Below are 25,205 nucleotides of genomic sequence, written 5' to 3' on the forward strand. Positions count from 1 at the left end.
GTCCAGAGAATGAAAATCCCTGGTAGAATGATTAGAATAAAAATGTTAACTAACAATCTTTAAAAAAATGTTCAAAATGTATGCTTCTCCATTCTCCCATGGAGAAGCAAAATGCTCCTTCATGGAATAAATAAAAGGTGACCTTAGTAAATTTAAATAATCAAATAGTTAATAATGAAAATGTATCAAAAATTAATGTTGTTATAACAGTTCTATATTTATTTTAATGTTGATGTCACATTTCTCAACCCCCCCCCCCTCGTCACGCATCGTCACAACTGTCTGACACCCCCCCCCCCTAGGTGCGTGACGTCATTTATGGACGGCCCCTTACCTCAGCTCACCTCAACTCACCTCACCTCAAATCACCTCACCCCATCGTAACTCACCTCACCTCAACTAAACGCACCTCAACTCACGTCAACTCACCTCAACTCACCTCATCTCACCTCAACTAAACTCACCACATCAACTAACCTCACCTCAACTCGTCTCAACTGAACTGACAGGGGAATGTGGGGGCTGACGTCCAACTCCCCGTTCCCCGTGAGCGGGTGGGGCGTGACGTCCATCCCCTCCACTTCCCCCTCCTCCACTTCGGCCGCCTCTCGCCGGGCCCCCGCCATTCGAGTGATCGGCCCCCCCGCGCCAACGCACTCTTTGAGGGACATCACTACTCGGCTGGCTCACCACCGCCCGGGGTTATCTCTCACACGCCCACGTACACCACCACCACTAATGCGGAGGTGGCTGCGTGCACGCGCGCGCCCCTGCCGGTGCTTGTTGCACACAAAGGCTCGCGCAAAAAAATAGCCATATGTATATGCACGCGCCCCTCCCCGTGACTAAGCCCTAATCCGCTGTGTAACTGTGCTACGCGACAAAGGGGATGGCTGCGGCATGACCCTGGGTGCACGCCTCACCTTTAAGGCTATTTTTAAATCCTTTATATTAAGGTCGCTTGCTTGCTTGCGCGCTTACGACCGTGCAAATCTTTCGGTCGTTTTTTAACCCACTTCCCGTGATCCAATCGAGCTGACATTTTCCACACAGACTCGTTGTGCGTGACAATACATTTTCGTGAAATTTTTTTTCAAAAATTTTACACTGTTTAGGAAAAAATATTATATTTCATTACGAATTGCTTAATGCTGGCAGACAATCAACCGACCCATAGGTGGCAGCCATCTCAAGCCAGAGGACGAGAGGACTCTAGCCGCCACGCATATAAAGGATTTATAGTGAAAAACTTTGTTTTTACGGGTTATATTATTACTATGTCCATGCGCCTTGTAAAGGCATGTGAATGCCAGCGAGCGGGTGGATCGACCCCGCCTTAATCACTCACGCGGCGCTGCGTCTTTCAGCTTTCTTTCAGCTTCTCTTTAAGTTTAACACTTTAAACTACTTGATGAAAATAATTTGTTCCTGTCTCAAAGTTGCGTTCCAGTTGTCGAGCTGTGAGACACCGGTGGGAGTTGCCGTGTTTAACTCGGTCACGGGGCTGCGGCTCAGGGTCAAGTTTGCGAAGCTACAAACCACCGGGCGAGGCCCTTTGCTGAACCCGGCACCGTTACCCGCTCATGTGGGCGGGGGGCAGGCGCCCCAGGGGTAGTGCGGCCGTAACACATCAACATCAGCGCATAAAAAAAACTAAATAGTACATTTTTTTTCCGGTATCAAAGTGTGAGAAGATAATAATGATAGGTTTTACCCTATCTGGCAATACAACGTGAGTTGTGTTCAGATGTTCAAACACCAATTAAGTTTGTGTGGTTAATGCAGACTTTATTCCTTGCAAAAGGCATCAATTTTGTGTTCGAACATCTTAACATCTGATGGAACTTCCCTTGCCAGTATCAAAATATAAGAATAGGTTTTACCCTTTCTGGAAATTAAACAGGAGTTGTGTTAAGATGTTAAAACACCAAACAAAAACTTTTGCGAGGAATAATGTCTGCATTAACCACACACAGTACTTGTGGTGAATATGCAAACAAAACATGCATTGATAATGTAAAGGCATTGTCTTTGAAACTGATTGGCCTACACCAGAGACAGCAGCCTTCTTTATGGCCAAGTCTCACCACCAATGTTTGTAGACTAGAGAACACTAAAACACGATCAGTACAAAGGCAAGAGAAAGCAGTTAGGATCCAATTTCTTTGCCCTGCAATTCCCACAATGCATTTTCTTCTTGGGCACCAGCGCGGATTTTTCAACATTGTTTAAATGGCGACAAAAACAAGGACATTAACTGGCTCAGGAATTCTAGATTTAAAGCTTTCGTGACTACAAAGAACCGTCAAAGCACAATTGCTGATGCTGATGCAGCAATTGTGCTGTGACGGTTCCACCTGAAGACAGAAGCTTGTGTTGCCTCCGAAACGTCGTGATTTATTATTTTTTCTATTATTTATTATTATTTATGTTTAATATTTATTTTTTACCTACGTGAATTTACCGAAAAAACCTAAGAGTATGGCTCAGGAATACAGCGAAACTTAACAAGATTTGGAATTAATTAACCATATCTCGATTCGTCATACAATATTGAAACACTTTGCTCAAGGACGCAAACCAACTGTGGAGAAAATCATTTATTGACAACCAAGTGCAACCAATTCTTAGAAACTCTCGGCAACATTAACAGCGCACGTTTACATAACCCCTTTAGTCCACCGGCTTAACACGGCGACCCCACAGCGCGTCGACGATCGCAGAACTCCGCGGCGACCGTTCGCACCACAACCCTGACGCGCGCTCCGCTCCTGGGTGACGAGGCAACGCGGCAGAAGCCCACCCAGCTTGGAGCGCAACATTCACTCTCGAGGTCGCGTGCAGCCTCGGGGATCCCCCCCAGGACCCAACGGTAGTGAGTGCAGCACTCCAAGGATTCAACGCAGCATCAACCTCAACCTTGGCTCGCACTCACAACGGTGCCCTTTAATGGTTCCACGCAGCCGCAGCCTAGGGACTTGGTTGGTTGCTCTCAACAGCGCTCTGAGCGACCCTGCTCAGCAGCAGCCACGCCCGCACGGCAGCACCGCACACAGCTGCTCCATGCACCAGCAGCATCGGACACCGACTCGCTGACACCACAGCAGCCGCTCCTCTGCAAGAGCCCCCCACCACCCGCCAACCGGCCCCGGTGAACGACGACCACCCCAGCCCCTCGTGCAGTAGAACCCCTCCTCTTAACGATGTTAATTTGTCTCACGAAACCGGTCGTTAAGTGAATTGGTCGTTAAGTGTGTCTATTAAATACCCGTTAAAGGATTACTTTGTTCTGATAGCTTCGAAAGTTACCCTTTTTCACCCAAAAACGCACTTCATAGTATTTAAACGATGGGTATGAATACAGGAAGATACTAACAGCAATATAAACAAATACCAACAACAGCCCGTCGTCAACAGGGGAATGGTCGATAAGTGAATACATTGTGCTCAATGGAGACCCGTCGTTAAGCGATTAGTCGTTAACAGAGGTGATCGTTGGGGAGGGGCTCTATACTACACTACTATCCACTACACTAGTGTAGTGGCATAGAATCGGTCACATACAGTATTTTTATTTTACTTTTATTAATTTTAATTTTTTACCTACGTGACTTTACCGAAAAAACCTAAGAATAGGGAAAAAAGTGTTTGATCCCCTGCTGATTTTGTACGTTTGCCCACTGACAAAGAAATGATCAGTCTATAATTTTAATGGTAGGTTTATTTGAACAGTGAGAGACAGAATAATAACAAAAAAATCCAGAAAAACGCATGTTAAAAATTTTATGAATTGATTTGCATTTTAATGAGAGAAATACGTATTTGACCCCCTCTCAATCAGAAAGATTTCTGGCTCCCAGGTGTCTTTTATACAGGTAACGATCTGAGATTAGGAGCACACTCTTCAAGGGAGTGTTCCTAATCTCAGCTTGTTACCTGTATAAAAGACACCTGTTCACAGAAGCAATCAATCAATCAGATTCCAAACTCTCCACCATGGCCAAGACCAAAGAGCTATCCAAGGATGTCAGGGACAAGATTGTAGACCTACACGAGGCTGGAATGGGCTACAAGACCATCGTCAAGCAGCTTGGTGAGAAGGTGACAACAGTTGGTGCGATTATTCGCAAATGGAAGAAACACAAAAGAACTGTCAATCTCCCTCGGCCTGGGGCTCCATGCAAGATCTCACCTCGTGGAGTTGCAGTGATCATGAGAACGGTGAGGAATCAGCCCAGAACTACACGGGAGGATGTTGTCAATGATCTCAAGGCAGCTGGGACCATAGTCACCAAGAAAACAGTTGGTAACACACTACGCCGTGAAGGACTGAAATCCTGCAGCGCCCGCAAGGTCCCCCTGCTCAAGAAAGCACATATACATGCCCGTCTGAAGTTTGCCAATGAACATCTTTGGCATCAACTCAATTCGCCGTGTTTGGAGGAGAAGGAATGCTGCCTATGACCCCAAGAACACCATCCCCACCGTCAAACATGGAGGTGGAAACATTATGGTTTGAGGGTGTTTTTCTGCTAAGGGGACAGGACAACTTCACCGCCGCATCAAAGGGATGATGGACGGGGCCATGTACTGTCACATCTTGGGTGAGAACCTCCTTCCCTCAGCCAGGGCATTGAAAATGGGTCGTGGATGGGTATTCCAGCATGACAATGGCCCAAAACACACGGCCAAGGCAACAAAGGAGTGGCTCAAAAAGAAGCACATTAATGTCCTGGAGTGGCCTAGCCAGTCTCCAGACCTTAATCCCATAGAAAATCTGTGGAGGGAGCTGAAGGTTCGAGTTGCCAAACGTCAGTCTCGAAACCTTAATGACTTGGAGAAGATCTGCAAAGAGGAGTGGGACAAAATCCCTCCTGAGATGTGTGCAAACCTGGTGGCCAACTATAAGAAATGTCTGACCTCTGTATTTGCCAACAAGGGTTTTTCCACCAAGTACTAAGTCATGTTTTGCAGAGGGGTCAAATAGAAATTTACACTACACTAGTGTAGTGACATAGCGGCATAGCACTGTCTGCTGACAGGGAAAGGGATCTGCAGCTCAAAGCAGACCTGACTGAGAGCAGGTCACGTGATAGACCAGAGAGGGATCTAGGGGAAAGTTTACAGAAGGGGCACATCGAGAATGCGTTAGTAGGTTCTAGAAGGGGGCGTGACCGGGGGCGGAGCCAGGCCACACTGGCAGTACAGGTAGTCCTCTACTTACGATGGAGATGCGTTACGACGACCCCATCGTAAGTCAAAAATATCGTAAGTTGAAGATGGACTCGCCAGGAGTTTTAAAGAATAGTGATAATTTAGCAAAACAGAGCAATGTACAGCACCGTACTGTGTAAACTATATACTGTATGTATTTATTAATTACAATACTGTATTGCACAGTAAAATGTAAAGTAAAAAAACAAGGTAAATTCTTAGCCTACCTATATGAACTGCAATTTAATGGAAAGTTTTTTTCAGGAAACAATTCTATAAACACGCTAACACCGAGACAACTTAACTCCGTCGACCGCTGGTGAGAGTGAGGCATCACACAAGGTGGGAGATGCGTACATCCTGGCAGCGTCCCAACGTACAGTATCATACCTCATACGCTGCTGCGTTTGCCTGCCGCGCGAAATTTAAAATATTTTACAATTTTGTCGTATCGCTATCCGCTATCGCCATCGAAAGATCGAAATATCGTAAGTCGGACCATCGTAACTCGGGGACTATCTGTATAAGAGGGGCCCAGGGAGGGGACCTCGGGGCTGTCGTTTGGAGTGGGATCTCGTCATGCTGCTGGAGTCTTCACCATCGTCTCCGTCTTCACAATCTCGGCGTCGCCAGTCAGGCAGTCTACCAGCTGTCCTGACTGGGAACCGTAGTTACCAAGTGTGAACTGTTACGGCCGTGTTAATAAAGTGCCTCCTACTCTAAGGGTCTCTGAGTCAGTCACCGCACATAAACCTACAGGTGACGATCCCTCTGTATAGTCCACAACAGACTATGAGCACCTAACTTTACACACACTCACTTTCACACGTACTCCCCACCACCTCACACAGCACCACCACCACCACACACACTACAATATAACACACTACTACACTATACACTACACCACTATACACTACAGTGTGATACTTTGGTTCTTGCCTACTTCTCCAGGCTCACCTGTATCGCGGCCACTATATTTTTGGTAAGCCAAGTGACGCCCGTGTATAGTGTGGGTCGAGTCGAGCGAGAGATCAATTGATACCAAAACTGTAAGCGATTCGAGAGGGTTGGTTTGTCTTTAATTATGAAATTGGTCACACTTTTTCTCGCATAAGGTATTCCAACGGTTTTAAGATAATTTTGGAGTCCTGATTCCAAATCTGGCATCAGTTTTTGTCTATCACATCAGGTTGAGATATCAAATATTGCATTTTCAATAAAAACTGCAGAAGAAAAATATTAAATAAATGTGTATATCTACATACAATTATATTATAAACACACTATCCTAAAAATACAGCACCATATTTTAACACTAAAACAGTTACTGACTCGCAACAGCTTGCAATCATAAGTGACAGAGTTAATTTCGGGTAAAATCAATGATAATGAAGTATGCCGATAGCATAAAAATGAGATGTGATAGAGCAAATCTGAGATCAGATTTGGAATCAGCACCCTGAAATAAGTCTAACACAGCTGCAAAAGTCCAGGCCAGAAAAAAAAAATTGTTTTTTTTGTTGACCAGTGTTAGTAGACCAAGCCACCCTGCCGGCTTTCACGCCGTAGCAGATCTCTGGGCAAACGCGGTGCACTCACGATACACAGGATGACCCCTTCATCCCGACACGCACATCTGAGCCTACGCTCACACACCCTTAAGGCACTTTGAGGCTCAGATGGCGTTTACCATCTGCTTTGGGCTACATTCACAAGCAACCCGACGTCAGGGTGAAACTCGACACCGCGTGTCGTGCACCACCGCCGGCCTGACACCGTCATCGTCAGAGGAGAGGAAACGAGCCGGCGCCTGCTGGCTCATTTCTACCATAGGGAGGTGTCAGAGGCAGCCTCCTTGTGCTCCACTGCCCCTTCCCTGCACCCCACCGGGTGTCCAAGCTGGAAGCGTGGCCGGTTTCTGGGTACCGCTCTCGTTCCCTGCTGGCTGGAGTTCAAGAGCGGAGAGCCCTGGGGTCTTCCTCCATTCACCCTCTAGTCTCTGGTGGTGATTGACACTTTGTTTGCTGCAGGTGTTTCAAAATTTCAATCACCCGCTTTCCCTATGCAGGTGGACCCCACCCTCCATTGTATTTTCGTTTGTCACTTATTTGTACGATGTGACACAATACACTACACTACTATACACTACTAGACACCAGAGGTGGGACAAAGTCATTGTTATGCAAGTCCAAGTCGAGTCTGAAGTCATCAAATTCATGACTCGAGTCTGACTCGAGTCCAAGTCACATGACTCGAGTCCACACCTCTGCTAGACACTACACTAGACTACTATACTGCACTATTATACACTACTATACTGTACACTACTATATACTCCTATACACTATAGTATTATACACTCCAATATACACTGGTATACACTACGCAATACACTTCACTGAATACTACACAATACTCTACAATACACGACACTACTATACACTACACAGTACACTACTGTGGCACATTAGGAATGGATCACTCTTTTAAGTATATCCTTATGCAGCAAGGGAGTAAAGTGTGGTTCTGTGAAGGTCCTGATGTGCTGTGCAGTGTGTTGTATCTGTGCCCCTTTTCTCAACAACAACAAAAAAAAATATTAAGAATTAAAAAAAATGTTTTTTTTATATCTATATATATATTTTTTTAATTAAATAATGAAAACAACCCGCTAACCCTCGCATGCACACCAGGAATCTGTGAAACGGGGAGGGCCATTAAACGGTAAGATTTCAGAGACGAGAGGTCAGAGACATCCAGATGGACAAAAGGTCGATGGCCTAACCTTCCCAAGACGTCTGGAGATGCACGGATAAGGTGCAGAGCAGAGAAAAACAACTATTGCAACTCGCGTTTTCTTTAACGTTTTCCTTAACGAACAGTAAAAACTTAACAAAAAGAATTAACCAGCAAACAATAGGGGCTTTGTTATTAGATATTCCCTTATATTACTCGTATTCACCGCATATATCTTAATTTGTATTGTATGTTTCTATCTACATGACCTTACCAAAAACTAAAGAATATGAATTCCAGAAAGCTTAAGTGGAAACTTAGTTACACTTAACCTCAGGACATTAAAATATAACTCAGAATAAAACACCAATCCCTGGAAACAAACGCATAACCAAACTTGACAAAGCCCTCCAAATAATGATGTAACGAGGATCATTACGAATATTCATTAAACATAGACCGAATAATAACCACGATATACTAAGACCGAGGGAACTCATAAGAAATATCAAGAATAAATGTAACACACAGGACCACATAAATGTATTGCAAAAATCTCCTCAGCCACCTTTGTCTACAACGGTCCGGCACAAACAGATGGCCCATAAATACTTAGGGGGTTAGATAGGGTTCGCGAGGAGGGGTCGCAAGGGTGTCTGGTTCTTCTCTCTCGGTTTGTTGTTTGTTTTCCTCTCGCAAGAGACGCACAGAGAGGAGAGGGTGTTCACGTTTTTGAGTTAAGCACAAACGCGCAGAAGAGTGAGCAGTCTGGTTCGAGTCGCGCTCAGTCTTGCAACTCGGCTTGCGACGCGGCGTTGCGACGGGGCTCGCAAGGGAGCTGGGGCGGATCGTGCCTCGAGGAGAGATGGGACGACGAGGGGTCGTTAGAGTGACAGTCTGAGTGCAGTCTGGTTCGAGTCGCGCTCAGTCTTGCAACTCGGCTTGCGACGCAGCGTTGCGACGGGGCATCGCAAGGGAGCTGGGGCGCGTCGTGCCTCGAAGAGAGATGGAACGAGGAGGGGTCGTTCGAGTCGCAGAAGTCTGAGTTCAACCTGGGTCGAGGCTGGGTTCAGCCGTGCTCCGGCTGGCGGAGCGTCGTGAGGGAACAAACACCGATACCGATGGCAGGTGTCGCTTCTCGCAGAACGAAGTGTCGAGGTGTGGTTAAGTGCGAGTGAAGCTGGCAGCTGCACGAACAAAGGAAAGCACGGAGAAGAGAGAGTGACGAGTGACGACAAGCAATTAACCTGTAGGAAGGGTGGAAATCGCTGGCTGGAGACCCGGGCAGGCCGCGCAATTGATTTTGTTGTGTTATATTGCATTGTATGGTTGTGGGGGGGTTAAGGGCTGTCGTCACTGTTAGTGGGGGGAGGCATGGGGAGACTTAAATGGTCCATGGGGGAGGCAGAACCGAGGACTTTTTTTTTTCTCCGGGGGCGGGGGTGATGTAGGGGTGTCGGGGGAAGGATTCCCACCAATAGGAGGGTTAGTGGGAGGGGTGATCGAGGAGATATAAGGGAAGAACGGGCTGGAAGATGGGGCCTTTGGTGGGAACGAGATTGGGACAGCTGGGGACAGGTGTGGATGGGAGAAAAGGATTAAAAGACGAAACCCCTACAATCTTGTGTCGGCTCTCCTTTACAGTAGTGTAGTGTAGAACCCCTCCCCAATGATCACTTCTGTTAACGACTAATCGCTTAACGACGGGTCTCCATTGACCATTCCCCTGTTGACGACGGGCTGTTGTCGGTATTTGTTTATAATAGTATTAGTATATTCCTGTTTTCATATCCATCGTTTAAATGCTATAAAGTACTTTTTGGGTGAAAAAGGTAACTTTCGAAGCTATCAGAACAAATTAAGCCTTTAACGGGTATTTCATAGACACACTTAACGACCAAATCACTTAACGACCGATTTCGTGGGACAAATTAACATCTTCTTGGTTCTTTCGGTAAAGTCACGTAGAAGGGAAGTAATAAAATAATAAAAATAAAACATAATAAATTATTATGTTTTATTTTTATTACATAATAAATTACATAATAAATTATTATGTTTTATTTTTATTATTTTATTACTTCCCTTCTACGTGACTTTACCGAAAGAACCAAGAAGATGAATCCCTGCAGTCACGAAAGCTTTAAATCGAAATCAAATTAACATCGTTAAGAGGAGGGGTTCTACTGCACGAGGGGCTGGAGTGGTCCTCGTTCACCGGGGCCGGGTGGCGGGGGGGTTGGGGGCTCCTGCAGAGGAGCGGCTGCTGTGGTGTCAGCGAGTCGGTGGCCGATGCTGCTGGTGCATGGAGCAGCTGTGTGCGGTGCTGCCGTGCGGGCGTGGCAGTGACCGAGTCTGCTGGTGAGTGGAGTCTCTCAGAGCGCTGTTGAGAGCAACCAACCAAGTCCCGAGGCTGCGGCTGCGTGGATCCATTAAAGGATTAAAGGGCGCCGTTGTGTGTGAGAGCCAAGGTTGAGGTTTATGCTGCTTTGAAACCTGGGAGTGCTGCACTACCGTTGGGTCCTGGGGGGGGGGGGGGGGGTGATCCCCGAGGCTGCACGTGACCTCGAGAGTGAATGTTGCGCACCAAGCTGGTGGGCTTCTGCCGCGTCACCCGGGAGCGGAGCGCGCGTCAGGGTTGTGGTGCGAACGGTCGCCGCGGAGTTCTGCGATCGTCGAGGCGCTGTGGGGTCGCCGTGTTAAGCCAGTGGACTAAAGGGGTTATGTAAATGTGCGCTGTTACTGTTGCCGAGACTTTTCAAGAGTTGGTTGCACTTGGTTGTCAAGAAAGTATTATCTGCCACAGTTGGTTCACGTCATTGAGCAAATTGTTTCAATAGTGCATGACGAATCGAGGCATAGTTAATAAATTCAAAAACTTAAATTTCTCGGTATTCCTGATCCAATTATTTTCCTTTTTGTCGCCATTAAAGCAACGTTGAACAATCCGCGCTGCTGACCTGTAACAAAATTTATCGTGGGAATTTCACGGCAAAGAAATGTATCCTAACTCATTTCTCTCTCTCCCACGTATACAAAAAAAGAGCGACCCTCATAAATTGCATGGCTGCGATAGCGATTCAGGGTCCCATTTTGTAGCTGCTCACCCCGAGCTATAGATGCCCTGTCTCTGGTGTAGGTCAATCCGACAATGCATCATATATTAACGGAGCCATGTTTGTTTGCACGCTCACCCAGAGCTAGAATACTCTGATCCGTGCATTGCCTTTGTACTGTTCGCCTTTTGGCGGTGTTCTCTGGTCTACAAACACTGGTGGTGAGACAAGGCCATCAAGAAGGCTGCTGTCTCTGGTGTAGGCCAATCAGTTTCAAAGACAATGCCTATATAATTATCAGAGCATGTTTTGTTTGCATATTCACCACAATCACTGTGTGTGGTTAATGCAGACATTCCTTGCTAAAGTTTCTGTTTGGTGTTCGAACATCTTAACACAACTCCTGTTTTATTGCCAGAAAGGGTAAAACCTATTATTATTTTCTCACACTTTTATACCGGCAAAAAGGTCTTATTTAGGGTTTTTTTACGCGCTGATGTTAATGTGATACAGCCGCACTACCCCTGGGGCGCTTGCCCCCCGCCCACATGAGCAGGTCACGGCGCCGGATTCAGCCCGATGGTTTGTGGCTCCACCAGCTGGACCCTGAGCCACAGCCCCGTGACCGAGTTAAACACGCAACTCCCACCGGTGCCTCACAGCTCGACTACTGCATCGCGACTTTGAGACAGGAACAAATTATTTTCATGAAGTAGTTTAAAGTGTTAAACTTAAAAGAAAATGAGAAGCTGAAAGACGAAGATAACAACAACAATATCGTGGAGTAGAGCGGCAGGGAGCAACGAGTTTACTAGCAGCGTTCCCCTGCCAGTTCAGCTGATACGAGTTGAGGTGAGGTGAGTTGGTGACGTGAGATGAGGTGAGTTGAGGTGCGTTGGGGTGAGGTGAGTTGAGGTGAGGTGAGTGAATGAGGATTTGAGTGGACGTCATCCGAGTCTTATTTTTTAAGCCACCCCTGTAGTGGAGACGTTTGTACTCGCTCACACGTCAGCACATTCCAGGGCACGCCTCGTGACATGCAAATAAAACTGAAATACTTCCTGCTTCCTTGTTACCTATTTACGTGGCTTGTTCCTCGTTTAGCATCTCAGACGCAGCCAGCAACTGCCTGAGTTTCAGACAGAGACTGTCTGAGCTACAGCCAGAGAATACCTGAGCTGCAGAGACTGCCTGAGATACAGACACAGACTGTCTGTGCTATAGCCAGAGACTGCCTGAGCTACATCAAGCGACTGCTTGAGCTACAGCCAGCGCCCGTCTCTGAGTGGAGCCACAGGGCATGGCGAGTGCGGCTCCCAGTGGTAGCGAGGCCCCAGGGGAGTTGACCTGCCCCATCTGCCTGGACGCCTTCCGCTGCCCCTGCACGCTCAGCTGCGGCAACTCGTTCTGCCTCGAGTGCGTGGAGGGCGCCTGGGATGCGGCAGAGTCCTTCTCCTGCCCGCAGTGCCGAGTGACCTTCCCTCGGAGGCCCAAGCTGAACAAGAGTGTGACGCTCGCCAACCTGGTGGAGCAGCGTAGTGCCGCAAAGAAAATGGCCACCGTAGTCTTGTGTGACTTCTGTAACGATGGCACAACCGCTGCCTCCAAGACCTGCCTCAGGTGTGATATGTCCTACTGTCCGACTCATGTAAAGCCTCATCAGGAGAACCCGAAGTTCAGGGGCCACATTCTGGTGGATCCAGACACGAATCCTGAGGACCGCAAATGCAAGACACACAGAAAGAAGATCAAGTTTTACTGCCGTAAGGACAAGAGCTTGGTCTGCACAACCTGCACCATCGCAGGAGACCACAAGGGTCACGATGTGGCGACGCTGGAGGATGAGCACAAGACACGGGAGGTGAGACGGTCTGCGTGTGTGAGCGGGAACCTCTCCTGCGTGAAGTCATCACTTCCCAGCATGAAAGGAACAATAATATCGAACTAAATATCATTCCTCTCTCAACTGCCCATTGTTCCTTAACATTTTAACAACATTGATTTATTATAAAGTATGCTGCTGTTGTCATAGTACATAAATAATACATCCGCAAGTTATTACCAATCCTGTTTTATGGAAAAATTATAAACTGGGCTTGGCGTTCCAGAAATGTCGCTTGATTTTGACAGACCAAGCATTTCGTGACCGTATTTATATTTTCATAAAGATGCTCTTCACCGAATTTCTCCGACACTCAACAGAGACATGGCAGCCCCTCCTTGTGCCATGTAAAACTAAACTACATTTTTTTTTATTTTACCAAGTGAAACTCACAGAGCAATGTAGTTGGCAACCTGGCCACAAATGACAGCTCAACGAAGTGGCTTATCAGGTCTAAATGTATAGCAGCCAAATACTCTAAACGCACCTTCCTAAACCGGAGGACCCAGAGAAAAATCTAAGCGACCATGGAGAGAGACATGCAAACTGCATATATACAGGTGTAGTGATATAGAATTGATCACTACAGCACGTAGCGCTAAGTACAGTAGAATGAGGAAATATGGGTGTAGAGGCGAGCACACCATGCAGTACCACACAGTGGGTCACTAGTGTTTGTGGCACTGGGTGCTAGCAGAGAGAGGCTGATGAGTCCTACCGACAGAGTAGAGCGTGGTGCGGGCTGCTGGTGGAAGGGGGCATATGAGGACGAGTCACCCCGGCCTCGGGTGAAGCACGTGATGGGCCGGGGTGAGGAATGTGGGGCCAAGGTGACCGATGGGACACGGGAAGTGTAGACGGGAATCTTCTGGAGAGTTCCTGAAGGAGGCGTGGTTAAGGGCGGAGCCGGGCAGGTGGCACGTGCAAGATAGCCTGGAACCTTCAGGAATGTTCCAGAAGGAGGCGCAGCCGAGGACGGAACTAGGACGCACTGAGAGAGATTAAAGCGAAGCCAAATGCAGACAGCCCAGATCAAAGATCGGGGCTGTCTGCAGGTGAAGTTAACCCAAGGTGCTATGTCTTCGTCTCTGACGTCGTGGGTCAGACTGCACGTTGGCTGCTCTGACCCGTTTATAGTTATCCCGTGTGTAATGGTGTGTAAGAGATAGGCATATTGTAGTCCCGTGTGTAACGGTGTTATATAGTGTAGAATAAACGATGTTGCCTCATAACTAGTGTCTCCGAAGTGACTCACTACACAGGTATCAGGGTCGGGTTAAAACCCACTACCTCCTGCATAGCAGGCAAGGCAGATAACATCTCGCCACTCCGGTTCCCTGTCCACCCACTACTCAGCACCGCCCACTACTCAGGTAGCCCTGAACATGTTTGAGCTCCTCATGAAATCAGTTCCCTGCAGCGCTTGCTCCCCACGCCTCCATCGCTGCACCGGGGCTACTGCCCCCGTCACTGTGGAGGGGTTCACGTGGAGCCGGGTGAGAGGGGACGCTCAGAGAATGAGTGGCGTCTCCCCTGGTGACGTCTATCACAGAAACAAGTTGGAGAGGAGACGCGGGCAGTGGAGGAGAAAAGGAGGAAGGCGGAGGAGTCCGTGAGGCGGATGGAGGCAGCTCGCAAGGATGTGCAGGTACCGCGTCTGGGCCGGACTCTGTGACCCCGTGACTCCACCCTGAGTAGGGTTTGTGGTGGAGAACAACTCAATTCATTCACGTGGGCTTCCATTGGCTCTAAACACGTTGTGGGAATAAACACACAACGGTCAATGTGCCTCAATAATCAGGACGCGCAAAGAGGTGGTTCTCATCTCCACTGAGAAACTGAATCAGTGGTGGAATTTCAACATTCCCATATCTCCATACAACTTACCACTTCAACGACTGTTTACTATATTGGTCAGATGAGGTGGTACGTACCTCTTATCCAATACTCTGGTGGCAGAGTTGGTGATCACACACAGACTGTTGTACACCATCATATTGAAATCACTCAAGTTTTGGGGTGGCCAGGTGGCAGTATAGCAAGTGGTTTCATGATCCCCTCTCTTCATCCATACATGTGTTTTTCTCTCACATTCAAAACATTAATTTAAAGAGGAATTGGCCATACTTCCCAATTCATTAAGGCTCTACTTGTTGAAGGCAAGTTACAGATTTCCCTTCGCTTCATGCGACGGTAAACAATGCATCGTCCTGATAGCTTTGCGCAATGAGAATGGCACAGATGCTAAATGTACTCATAATGGTATTTGATGATTTAATTGCCTCACAGCTCCCGCCAGTTATGGCCAGTCGTGTTGTAGTGAAAATGCGCAGTGGCGTTATCAGACGCAGAGGAAGGAGGTCTCAGTGCTGCAGACTCGTATCACTGTCGGGACACCTTAGAGTTGCACTCGAGTCACACCGACCTGAATGTCATTTCACAAAGGACCAGACATTTAATGAACAGAGGTGGCATTTGTTTCTCTTTGCAGGCATCCATGACAGATGAAAAGGCCTCAATCTCGGTCAGATTCACCCGCGCGAGAGCAGCGTTGGATGCGGAGGAGAAGGCGGCTTTAGAGCAAGCGGAGCAGACAGGGCGCGAGCTGCTGTCCCAGATCGAGAAGAAGATCGCTCACGACCAGCGCGAGATCAACGAGCTCCAGGCAGCAGCCACTCGCCTGCAGGCCCTAGCGCAGGAGAGGGACTCGCTCGCGTTCCTGCAGGTAAGCGATGAGTCTTCAGTGTCGCTATTGGCACAGAGCCCTCTCACCAGCAGCAGGAGAGGGAGGCTCCTAAAAGAGAGCTCACATCCGCTGGGCTTGAGAACACAGCTCCACTCATTGATTCGCATCGCAGCTCCAGTGGCTGCCATGTGAATAGCCCAGCTCATATTTTCTCAGTTAAATGAATATTCTCTATCCCGTCCTTTGACAGTTTCCCATTAAGTTTTTTTCATCGTGAATATCAACTATATGTTATTGGAATTGTACTTTTTAAATCAACCCTACAAAAACAACAACAATGTACACGGTATTCATGATTATCGTCAGCGATGATCAGGATGAAGGCCTCCCCAAGCCGTTGCCACATCTCATGATGCCTCGATGCAACAATCCACCAGCGCCTGTTCACGAGCCGATGTCATCTCTGCTTCTTACTTTGTGGACCTCCTCTTGGATGCGCTACCTTCAGTCTTCATATTATGGAAGCTAAAATATATTCCAAGTCTCATATGTGTATTAATGATATCTTTGTGTATTGACCACCACTTCTGCAAGACCTGCCACGTGTGCATTGACGACAGAAATTACCAGTCCTAAGTTACTCTCAATACAGATCAATATCAACCGGTCTCACTTTGAAATATTTGCCCTGCAAATCAGTGTTGGTGATCATAGCGTCATAAGCCAAGCCTTTGGGGTTTATATTCCACCCACGGTATTGCAGTGGGAACTCCACTGATCACAAGGGATCGGAGGTAGAATCACAGTAACGCATCTCTCTCCCACAGGGGCACCTGGAGGAGACGTGCAGGTAAAATATTTCGATCACTCACGACTCGATACACGACAACATGGGACTGAGTGTGGGGTGTGGGCAATGAGACATTGGCTGTGTGTGATGCTCTGTGTGGTGATGTTGTGTATGATGGTTCTGCGTGTTGATGCTGTGTTGATGCTGTATGTGGTGTTGCTCTAATTGTGAGATGATTGATGATGCTTTGTTTGATGAGTGCCTGTGTGATGGAGCTGTGATCATTGTGAGTGACGATGCTCTGCGTGAGACAGTGGCCATGTCTGTTCTGCTTTAACAGGGCAGGGAGGGTTACAGCAGCTCCACCCTCAGCCCCCAGCCAAGAGGACATTGCCTCACTTAAAGTCCTGAAGATAACTGCAGTCAAACTCCTGTGTGAGTTCTTCCATGTGAATCATGTATGATGGGGCCATCTTGACAGTAAATGATCCCCGTGGGTGTGCACGAGGTCGACTCAACCTCAAATGATTACCTGGTGTTTTATAAACATCACCACTAGGGCGTGGTGCTGGCTACCCACCTCCTCATGTGCCCTGTCGGCCTTCAAAGTTACTCGCTAACAGTACTTGCCCCAATGGTCTGTTAAGGCTGCACAGGGGATCTTAGTCTTTGTTCACATCCCATTCTAGGACCCTACTGTACAAAGCCATGAGACTTAGTGTGGTGTTCTTGTGTAAATAATCAACATTATGAGTCAGGGGTAATTGCGATAGTGAGATGCAGTGTGTGCCTGTGAATATGTAGGCATGTGGGGGGGGGGGGGGAGCGGTGGCTTAGTGGTTAGCCAACTGCACCATGTACGAACCCAGTTTACCTGGGCTTGATTACCCGCCATAGCTAACATCAGTGGCAGGTGATATCTGATCCAGTCCTGGGCCTTTGCTCGGCCGTTTCAGCCTCAAATTAGTTCCTGATGCTGGTAATGGTCATTATAATGGTGATAGTAGATTGTGATAAGGATGGTGGTAATGATGCTGATGTTAGTGATAATGTGAGTGATGGCATTGGTGATAGTATTCGTCGTGGTGATGGCAGTGACGGTCGTGGTGATGGTAATGATGGTGACATTGGTGATTATATAGGTGGTGATGGTTTTGTTGCTGGCGCTGATGGTAGCAGTGATGAATATATTGGTTATGGTGATAATGGTAGTGATGGTGGTGATCATGGTTTTGATGGTCGTTGTGATGGTTATGATGCTGATCGTGTTGGTGATGTCAGTAATAGTGATGAAGATGTTAGAGGTGGTGGTGATGGGGATAGTGATGGTGATGATGATGGTGGTGATGGTGAAAAATGGTAATGACGTTCTCTAGTGATTTTGCCATCACTGTGGTCACAGACGGATGCTCACCGACTCTGGACACAAACTCAGCTCATGACCAACTCCAGATCTCCTCGGATCTCAGGACGATGACGCGGACCCGTGCCTCTCAGGGTCGCCCCGATCACCCACACCGGTTTGATGGCTGTGCACAAGCCCTGTGCTGTGAGAGCTTCTCGTCGGGCCACCACTACTGGGAGGTGGACGTGTCGGACGCACAGCTGTGGTGGGTTGGAGTCGCGTACGGGACGATCCCACGGAACGGGGGACGTGCTGCACAGCTGCTGGGAAAGAGTGACACGTCCTGGTGTTTAGAGAAAAGTTGCAACAACTTCACAGTGATTCATGGTGGAGTGAAGACTGCACTGTCGGTGAGGGGGGACCTCTCCCTCCGCAGAATCGGGCTTCACCTGCACTGGGAGGGGGGGCTCCTGGCGTTTTACCGCGCCGACTCCATGGAGGTGATCCACGAGGTTCGGCAGAGATTCTTGCAGCCTCTCTACCCTGCGATGTGTGTGCAGTGTTATAATGAAGGATTGGAGATCGTGGATCTGAGTCGTGCATCCTGAGGTTGAGGATAGATAGAAACCCAAGAAACAGAGGGGAAGGTGGAACGGAGGGTGAGGTAAGGTGAGGAGATTGGAGGGGAAGGTGTCGGGTGAGCGTGGAGGGTGAAGGGTGAGGAGAGGATGTGAAGGAGGTAGAGAGAGAGGGTGAGGTTATGGCAGGTTGAGGTGAAAATTGAGGGAAGGGTGAGGTGAGCATGGAAGGGTAGTGTGGGGCTCGGGTTGGCGTGCGTGAGCGATGTCGCCTTTGCAGTAAAAATCGTAGGTTCGTGTGGCTGCTCCTTCGCCTGCAGTGCGCACTCGCGTCACCATGCCTCCTTATCCCTGCGATTCACCATCATCACCATAACTAACATCACCATCATCACCCCATCATCATCACCACTGTCATCACTACCACCATCATCGCCATCATCATCATTACCAACAGCAGCACCAACATCATTATCACCATCACCACCATCACTATCAACCACCATCACCATCATCATGATAATCAACCCCACCAAAACCATCATAATCACCATCACCAACATCATCGTCACGATCACCAACATCATTACTATCATCATCACCATCACCCCATCACTATCATTAGCAACATCATTATCCCCACCATCACCACTACCACGAACACCACCATCACCACCATCACCACCATCAACCAACCATCAACCACCACCATTATCACTATCAACACCATAATAATCATCACTATTTTCAAGTCTATCACCATCATCATAATCATTACTTATCACCACTATCAACATCACCAACATTATGACCATCATCACCATAACCATCATCACCACCATCAACATCATCACCATCATCATCACTATCACTGCCATACCACCGTCAAAAACTTCCATCATCATCATCACCTGCACTATCAAGCTCATCTCCATCACGACTAACACCACTACTGTAGTGGGTTCAAACTGACTCGCAGACACACTATTGGAGGCAACACATTTATTAACACCAACACACACCAACACAAGGGGTAACTGCCCCTTCACCAGATAACAACCTATGGTGGTGGACCACCAGGCTAACTACACTAATTCGACTGGGAGTAGCTATAATGGATGACCCTAGCTTGGGTCCAATTCCACGTGTTGATGACTCTTCTTGGACGTCAGATGTAGAACGTAGATTCTTCAGGATGACAACAGCAGCCGGTCCCACTGAGGGACCCGGCTTCTATGCTCCGTGGCGGGGCTCAATCTGCCCCTAGCCACGCCCACGTTCTCCAAACCTCGAGAAGGATCTCCACATGGACACGTGATCACACCAGCCCCCCCCCCCCTTTGGGGGTCTCTGGGTAGATATCTCCGGTCACGTGTCCTCCAGGGTCAACCAGATTGCCATGGCCCCTTGCAACCCAGTTCCGTGCCCGGCACTCTCACCCTCTATCCTGTAGGGGCTGGCACTGCACGCAAAGCGTGGTGCTATCTGTCACTGTGAGGCAGTGCTCACCGAGCCCGCTTAGGGCCGGTACTGCATCCACATTCAAGTGGTGTCAGCGATGTCAATACATCGCGCGCCGTGCCTTTCCCAGGCTGGCTTCACACGGTGACATCCAACGATGTTACTACACTACTATCATCACCACCATCGTCATTACCACCACAATGATCACCACCATTATTATCATCATCACTATCAGCACCCACATCACCATCACCATTCTTACCACCAAATCACAATGATTACCATCATTACGATGACCAACACCACAAAAACGGCCATAATCATCATCATGATCACATCCACCATCACGACCATAATCATCACCATTATCATCACGATCATCCTCACCGTGAAAACCACCGTGACCCTCATCACGACCATTACCACCAACACTGTCATTATCACCACCACCACCACCACTGTCATCACCACCACCACCACGATCACCACCATCATTATCATCATCATCAATATCATCACCGCCCACATGACCACCACGATTATCACTATCACCATTCTTACTATAATCATCACAACCATCACCACCATCACTACCATAATTACTACCATGATCAACACCAGTACCATTATCACCATTTCACCATCATTACCACCACTTTCACCATCATCATGGTAACGTCTTTGTAACGCTTTTGTAGATCCGGTTGTTATTTTTGTTTATTGTGTTTAACCGGGGCGAGAACTCAAGACACCAGGATAGGAGTCTCATTTGTAAGAGTTAGTGGCATGTGGAGTGAGTGCTTGGGTGAGTGAGCAGATGAGTAAGTAGATAAGTGACAGAGATGGTGGGTGACTGAATGATTGAGTGAGTGCCTGGTTGATTGGGTGAGATGGTGGGTGAGTGAGTGGGTGAGTAGACAGGGGAGATGGTTGGTGAGTGAGTGAGTGCATGGGTGAGTGGATCGGTGGAGTGTTTGAGTTAGTGAGAGGGTCAGTGATTGGGTAAATTATTGAGTGCGTGAGTGAGTAGATTAGTGGGTGAACGATTGAGTGCATGGGTGAGTGAGATGATGGGTGAGTGAGCGGCTGATTGGGTCAGTGGTTAAGTTAGTGAGCGAGAGGGTAGGTGAGTGTGTAAATGATTGAGTGAGTGAGTTCAAGTGTATCGTCTGTAACCGGGTGTAGAACTCGAGAGACCGGGACCGGAATCTCATTTGCAAGAGTGACCTGGGGCTGGGGGGGATCTCCAAAATAACAAAAACGACAACGTGAGCACAGGCAACAATGACGAAGCGAATATAAATTAACATAAAAAAACAACAACCACCAACGTGTTACGGACGGAACCGGAAAAAAACAGCGCCCCGAACAAACTCCCAATAATGCAAGGGTGGAGACAGCGCCGGTAAACCCAACTCACAGTCGTGTCCACGTGTTGGGGGGCGATCTCGTCTACCCAGGACCACCCGTCGCGGCGTCCAACGCGACGTAACGACGACTCCCACAGACAACACCAACAGCCCACTCCTCCCCTCCCCCGGTTAACCACCCCACCACAGTTCCTGGGTTTGTCGTCATGGAAGCGGACAGGTAGCTGCTGCAAGCTGGGCAAGGCGTAATGTGTTCAAAGCGGCTAACCCGCCGGATTTTCCGGGCAGCTGCATTCTGCACTAACTGGAGCGTCTGCACGAATCCAAGTGGAAGCTCTGCATAGATAACACTATGTAACACAATTTTTGTTCCTGGGTAGTAAGTGTTATTTCCTAATTGATCATGCCTAAAAAGTAAAGAAACTGGCTATTATTCTCTATAACCTTTGCTTTTGTGACCAGGACATTGATATTTTGAAATTTACCTATTTTCAGTGAGAAAACGGGTGAATATGTCTTTTCGTTCACATAGTCAGAAAAAAAACATATGAATGAAAATTAACATGTATTTATACTAAAGTAAAACAAAAATTATTACAAAAGAATAATAAGTGAGTAGTTTTGGAGATTTACAATTATACTGTAAATCACTTTCACGAATCAGCCCCCAAATATAGTCTCCCATCATGTTCTTGTTATACTGTCCTTTGTAGCGGCATTCTGCATCATAATCCAGGCGTGTTGAGACAAAGGCATGAACTAATGATTACAAGGCTGGGGCAGAGAGGAGCGGGCACCGCCCTCGGAGTGTTTGTAGGTGGTAGATATCTGCTCTGAACGTAGCTATGAGCTGTGAGCGCACGGTCAAGCTCTGATCGAACAGCACACCTTTGGACACACGGAGAGGGTGAGCGCTGCTAATCAGTGGAGGACCGAAATGGCCTTGCCACGCTCTCAGACGCTGTGTGGGGGCTCATGCCCCCCTCCTCCTCTCCCCCTTGGACCTCCTCTCCTTCGCGCCGGGCTGCCGCGCTATCGAGTCATCGGCCTCCCCGCACCAGCGTCCTCCCTGTGGGACATGGCTCGTGGCTGGCTCTCTGTCGCCTCGCCGCGTTATCCTGCCTCCCTCCCCTGCGTAAATCTACTCCCCTCCACCTCGGCTGCAAGAGCGTGGGTCCACGCGCCAGCGCAAGTCCCGGGCACACGAGTGAATCGATGGCAATATTCGCGAGTTGCACCATGGAGCGTTATACTCGCTTTGCGGACGCGTTGCGTGAAGTGCGCCGTGTAAACACGCACGCGAGCGCAAGCACCCGGCCTAACGGCGATCTATTGATGATGATATTCGCGCGCTAATTCCCCGTTCAATCACAGTCGATGGCCATATATGCGCGCTAATCCCCTGCGCAAAATGCTCTAGGTAAATACGCTCGCGATCACACGCACGCGAACGTCAACGATCGTTTTAGTACTGATTACCTGCGCGCTTCACACGTATGCACATACCCACACCACACCTACGCTCTGTACACACACACAGAAATCACGCGGCGTCATCACTCTGCGCTAAAGTTGATTAATGTGGTACCTGAAGAAAAGCCCTGTGTGGCCCGGAGCAAAACCATCTAGCGAGCAGCGTCCCACCTAGTTGTATCCAAACCCTCCTCACCTATCTATAACCAACCCTCTTGGAGCCCTCGCGCTATCCCTCACCCCTCTCACGTACTCACGGTTTCTCACGGACCTGCTGGGAGTCGGAGGGACGAGGGTCCGGGAGGTCTCTGCCTGGGTCGAGTCGTTGCTGTTCTTGCGCGTTGCCGTTTCTTTGCCTTTTTAGCTCTAGCCCGCTCGCTAGGTGTTTTTGGCTCTCCCCACGGCCCTATTCCCCTGCGTTCAGTGTGTGCTCATCGCGGTTGCTCAGTGAGCTCGACGTGGCCATACAATTTTAAGTTAATCCACGGGGCCGCAATGCAATTCGGCCTGGGGGTCGGCCAATCTCCTGACACTGGGAAACCGTGGGACATCCCCACGAGGGGGCCCTCGGGTGAAAACACAGGGTGCCAGGTTACCCCCCCACGAGGCCCTACGTGGGGGCACGTGTGTGTGTTCGGTTGGGGGGTTGCGAGGGGATAGCAGCTCCGGCAGAGTTTCTCCGTTGCCGCGGCACCACAGATGCTCTGAGCCAACTATCATGTACTCTGTCTTGCCCAGGTTAAGCTGCATACGGTTTTGCTCCGTTCAAACAGCGACTTCAGACAAGCATTCTGAAATAACAGATATAGCGGCGTCTGGATATGACGTACGTTAAAAACGTATTCATTTAGAACTGATTTTTTTGTTTGGTTTGTTGTCCTCACCCCGCATCTCCGATTATCACGGTTGGATATGTACGGTGCGAAAGAAGTTCAACATACATATAATCTGAATCAGCATCTTTATTTATAGTGTAGGAATCCAATGAGTTATGAAGCACTTTTTCAAAGATTTACAGTAGCGGCCGGTCAGAAAGTTACAATAACAAACAGTACAAACAACTGATCAGGGTGTAAAATATAGGAAAGGTGTGCAAATGATTGAAACTAGATAAATACTAATTAAACAAAGTATTTAACTACTATTTGCAATCGTGTATTACTTTATACCGATCTTTTCAACACTAAATGCAAGCGTGGCCAAGGCAGCAACACAACAACAGTTCCACATCACACCAAGACAACACGGCAGTCCCTGGATACAACTGCACATGAATATTGAACTATCGATACGTGGGTATGGATCAACGTTTCAATCACATTCGCAAATGAGGTTGTGTACAGCATGATTCTTCTGCTTCAGTACATTTATTGAAGTAAGATGTATGATGTTAAGGGAGGAAACAAGCTTGTTCCAAAACGTTGGTGCTGCAACGGCAAAGGCTTTGTCACCCATTACAATTCTCGCTGTTGGGATAGTTCACAGGCAATTATGTGTTCGTCTTAGGTTTCTTTGGCTTGATAGTAGGCTTCATGACTTAGCTAATTAAAGCACAGATTTGCCAATAAGGGTTTCATGGATGAACAGTTCCCAATGTATATTTCGTTTTGCATCAAGTGATGTGAGATTGTTTTTAAAGTCGAAGTCACATTAGTGGGTGCTGTATGGTCGATCCAATACAAATGGAATATCAGAATGATAAATGGGGTTTAGTCTGTTAAGTGTTAGATTATTAGCTTATTTGTACGCAGCGTCACAGTAGCCACCAAACTTTGTAGAACACCCTTTGTTCTTATAATATTTGTGGACGAGATTTTATGACAATGTACTGTTTTGATAAAGGTCTGAGATGTATCTCTGAAACCATTTTATCGTACTGTCTGACAATTCTAGTTAACTGCGTCTTGTGAGTATAATATCATGGTCAAGAGTTTCAAAGGGCTTTAGACGAGGCAAGGAATAGTCCACAGCAGTAGCGGCCTACATGCAGGTTACTGAAAAACATTTAAAATCATCCATAATAGCTGTGGTGGCGCAGTAATCATCATGGAAAGCAGACTGTTTACTGTGCGCGAGATTGTGAGTGATAGGTATCCGTCTATTCGTGATTAAAGTAAAAAAATGTTTAATAACTGTTGAAAGAATAGAGATTGGTCTATAATCATTCATACAACGTCCGCCATAACTAAACTGCCCACATTCAGTGAAGCAGTAGCTGTGCTGAGTGCAACGGTCACATTCTAAAGGTGTTCATAAACCTTTACCTTATGGCATGCAGTCCCGTATTCTTTGTCTAGCAAACAGCCTATTATCTCCGAAGTATAATAAAGCATTTCCCCACTTTTCAAAGATTGCACGTTATTGGTGCCGAGTAACCTATTTTTGCGTAAAAAATGCACTGGCTGTTTCTTAAAAAGTTTAAATAACATCCGACTTTTCACATATCCAACAATGATTCAGACCCTAGTGAGTCCGACACGTGACGGTATACCACAAACATTTCAATAAAAATCCTCATTCTGTCCCAACTTTGTGTTGCCGTTCCAATCCTTAAGCGGAGAGGTAATTCCTCAAATCCTTACCCACACCACACGACCGTTCTATTTCT

The 25,205-nt window shown here is 47.7% G+C and overlaps 2 protein-coding genes and 1 long non-coding RNA gene across 3 annotated transcripts in view; 2 read left to right on the forward strand and 1 right to left on the reverse strand.

The window, feature by feature from the left end:
• Positions 1–25,205, forward strand: part of LOC133339144 (uncharacterized) — a 172,123-nt gene that overhangs the window by 42,646 nt on the left and 104,272 nt on the right. The gene's annotated exons all lie outside the window — the stretch shown is intronic.
• Positions 1–25,205, reverse strand: part of LOC133339111 (E3 ubiquitin/ISG15 ligase TRIM25-like) — a 160,192-nt gene that overhangs the window by 21,851 nt on the left and 113,136 nt on the right. The gene's annotated exons all lie outside the window — the stretch shown is intronic.
• Positions 12,095–25,115, forward strand: LOC133339090 (E3 ubiquitin/ISG15 ligase TRIM25-like). Its single transcript, XM_061547208.1, has 6 exons — positions 12,095–12,870; positions 14,444–14,539; positions 15,383–15,616; positions 16,405–16,427; positions 16,708–16,802; positions 17,770–25,115. The coding sequence occupies exons 1-6, from the start codon at positions 12,310–12,312 to the stop codon at positions 18,318–18,320; spliced, it is 1,560 nt and encodes a 519-aa protein (XP_061403192.1). The 5' UTR covers positions 12,095–12,309; the 3' UTR covers positions 18,321–25,115.

The sequence above is a fragment of the Lethenteron reissneri genome, unplaced genomic scaffold (genome assembly GCF_015708825.2).
Source record: "Lethenteron reissneri isolate LAM-NWPU_2019-01 unplaced genomic scaffold, ASM1570882v1 scaffold_1640, whole genome shotgun sequence".
Taxonomy (NCBI): domain Eukaryota; kingdom Metazoa; phylum Chordata; class Hyperoartia; order Petromyzontiformes; family Petromyzontidae; genus Lethenteron; species Lethenteron reissneri.

What these genes read in the sequence shown, in the direction of transcription:
- LOC133339090 (XM_061547208.1), top strand. Translation starts at nt 12,310, where the DNA reads ATGGCGAGTGCGGCTCCCAGTGGTAGCGAGGCCCCAGGGGAGTTGACC. An exon ending in CAGCTCGCAAGGATGTGCAG is followed by an intron (nt 14,540 to 15,382) that starts GTACCGCGTCTG and finishes TTCTCTTTGCAG; the next exon opens with GCATCCATGACAGATGAAAA. An exon ending in AACTGCAGTCAAACTCCTGT is followed by an intron (nt 16,803 to 17,769) that starts GTGAGTTCTTCC and finishes CTGTGGTCACAG; the next exon opens with ACGGATGCTCACCGACTCTG.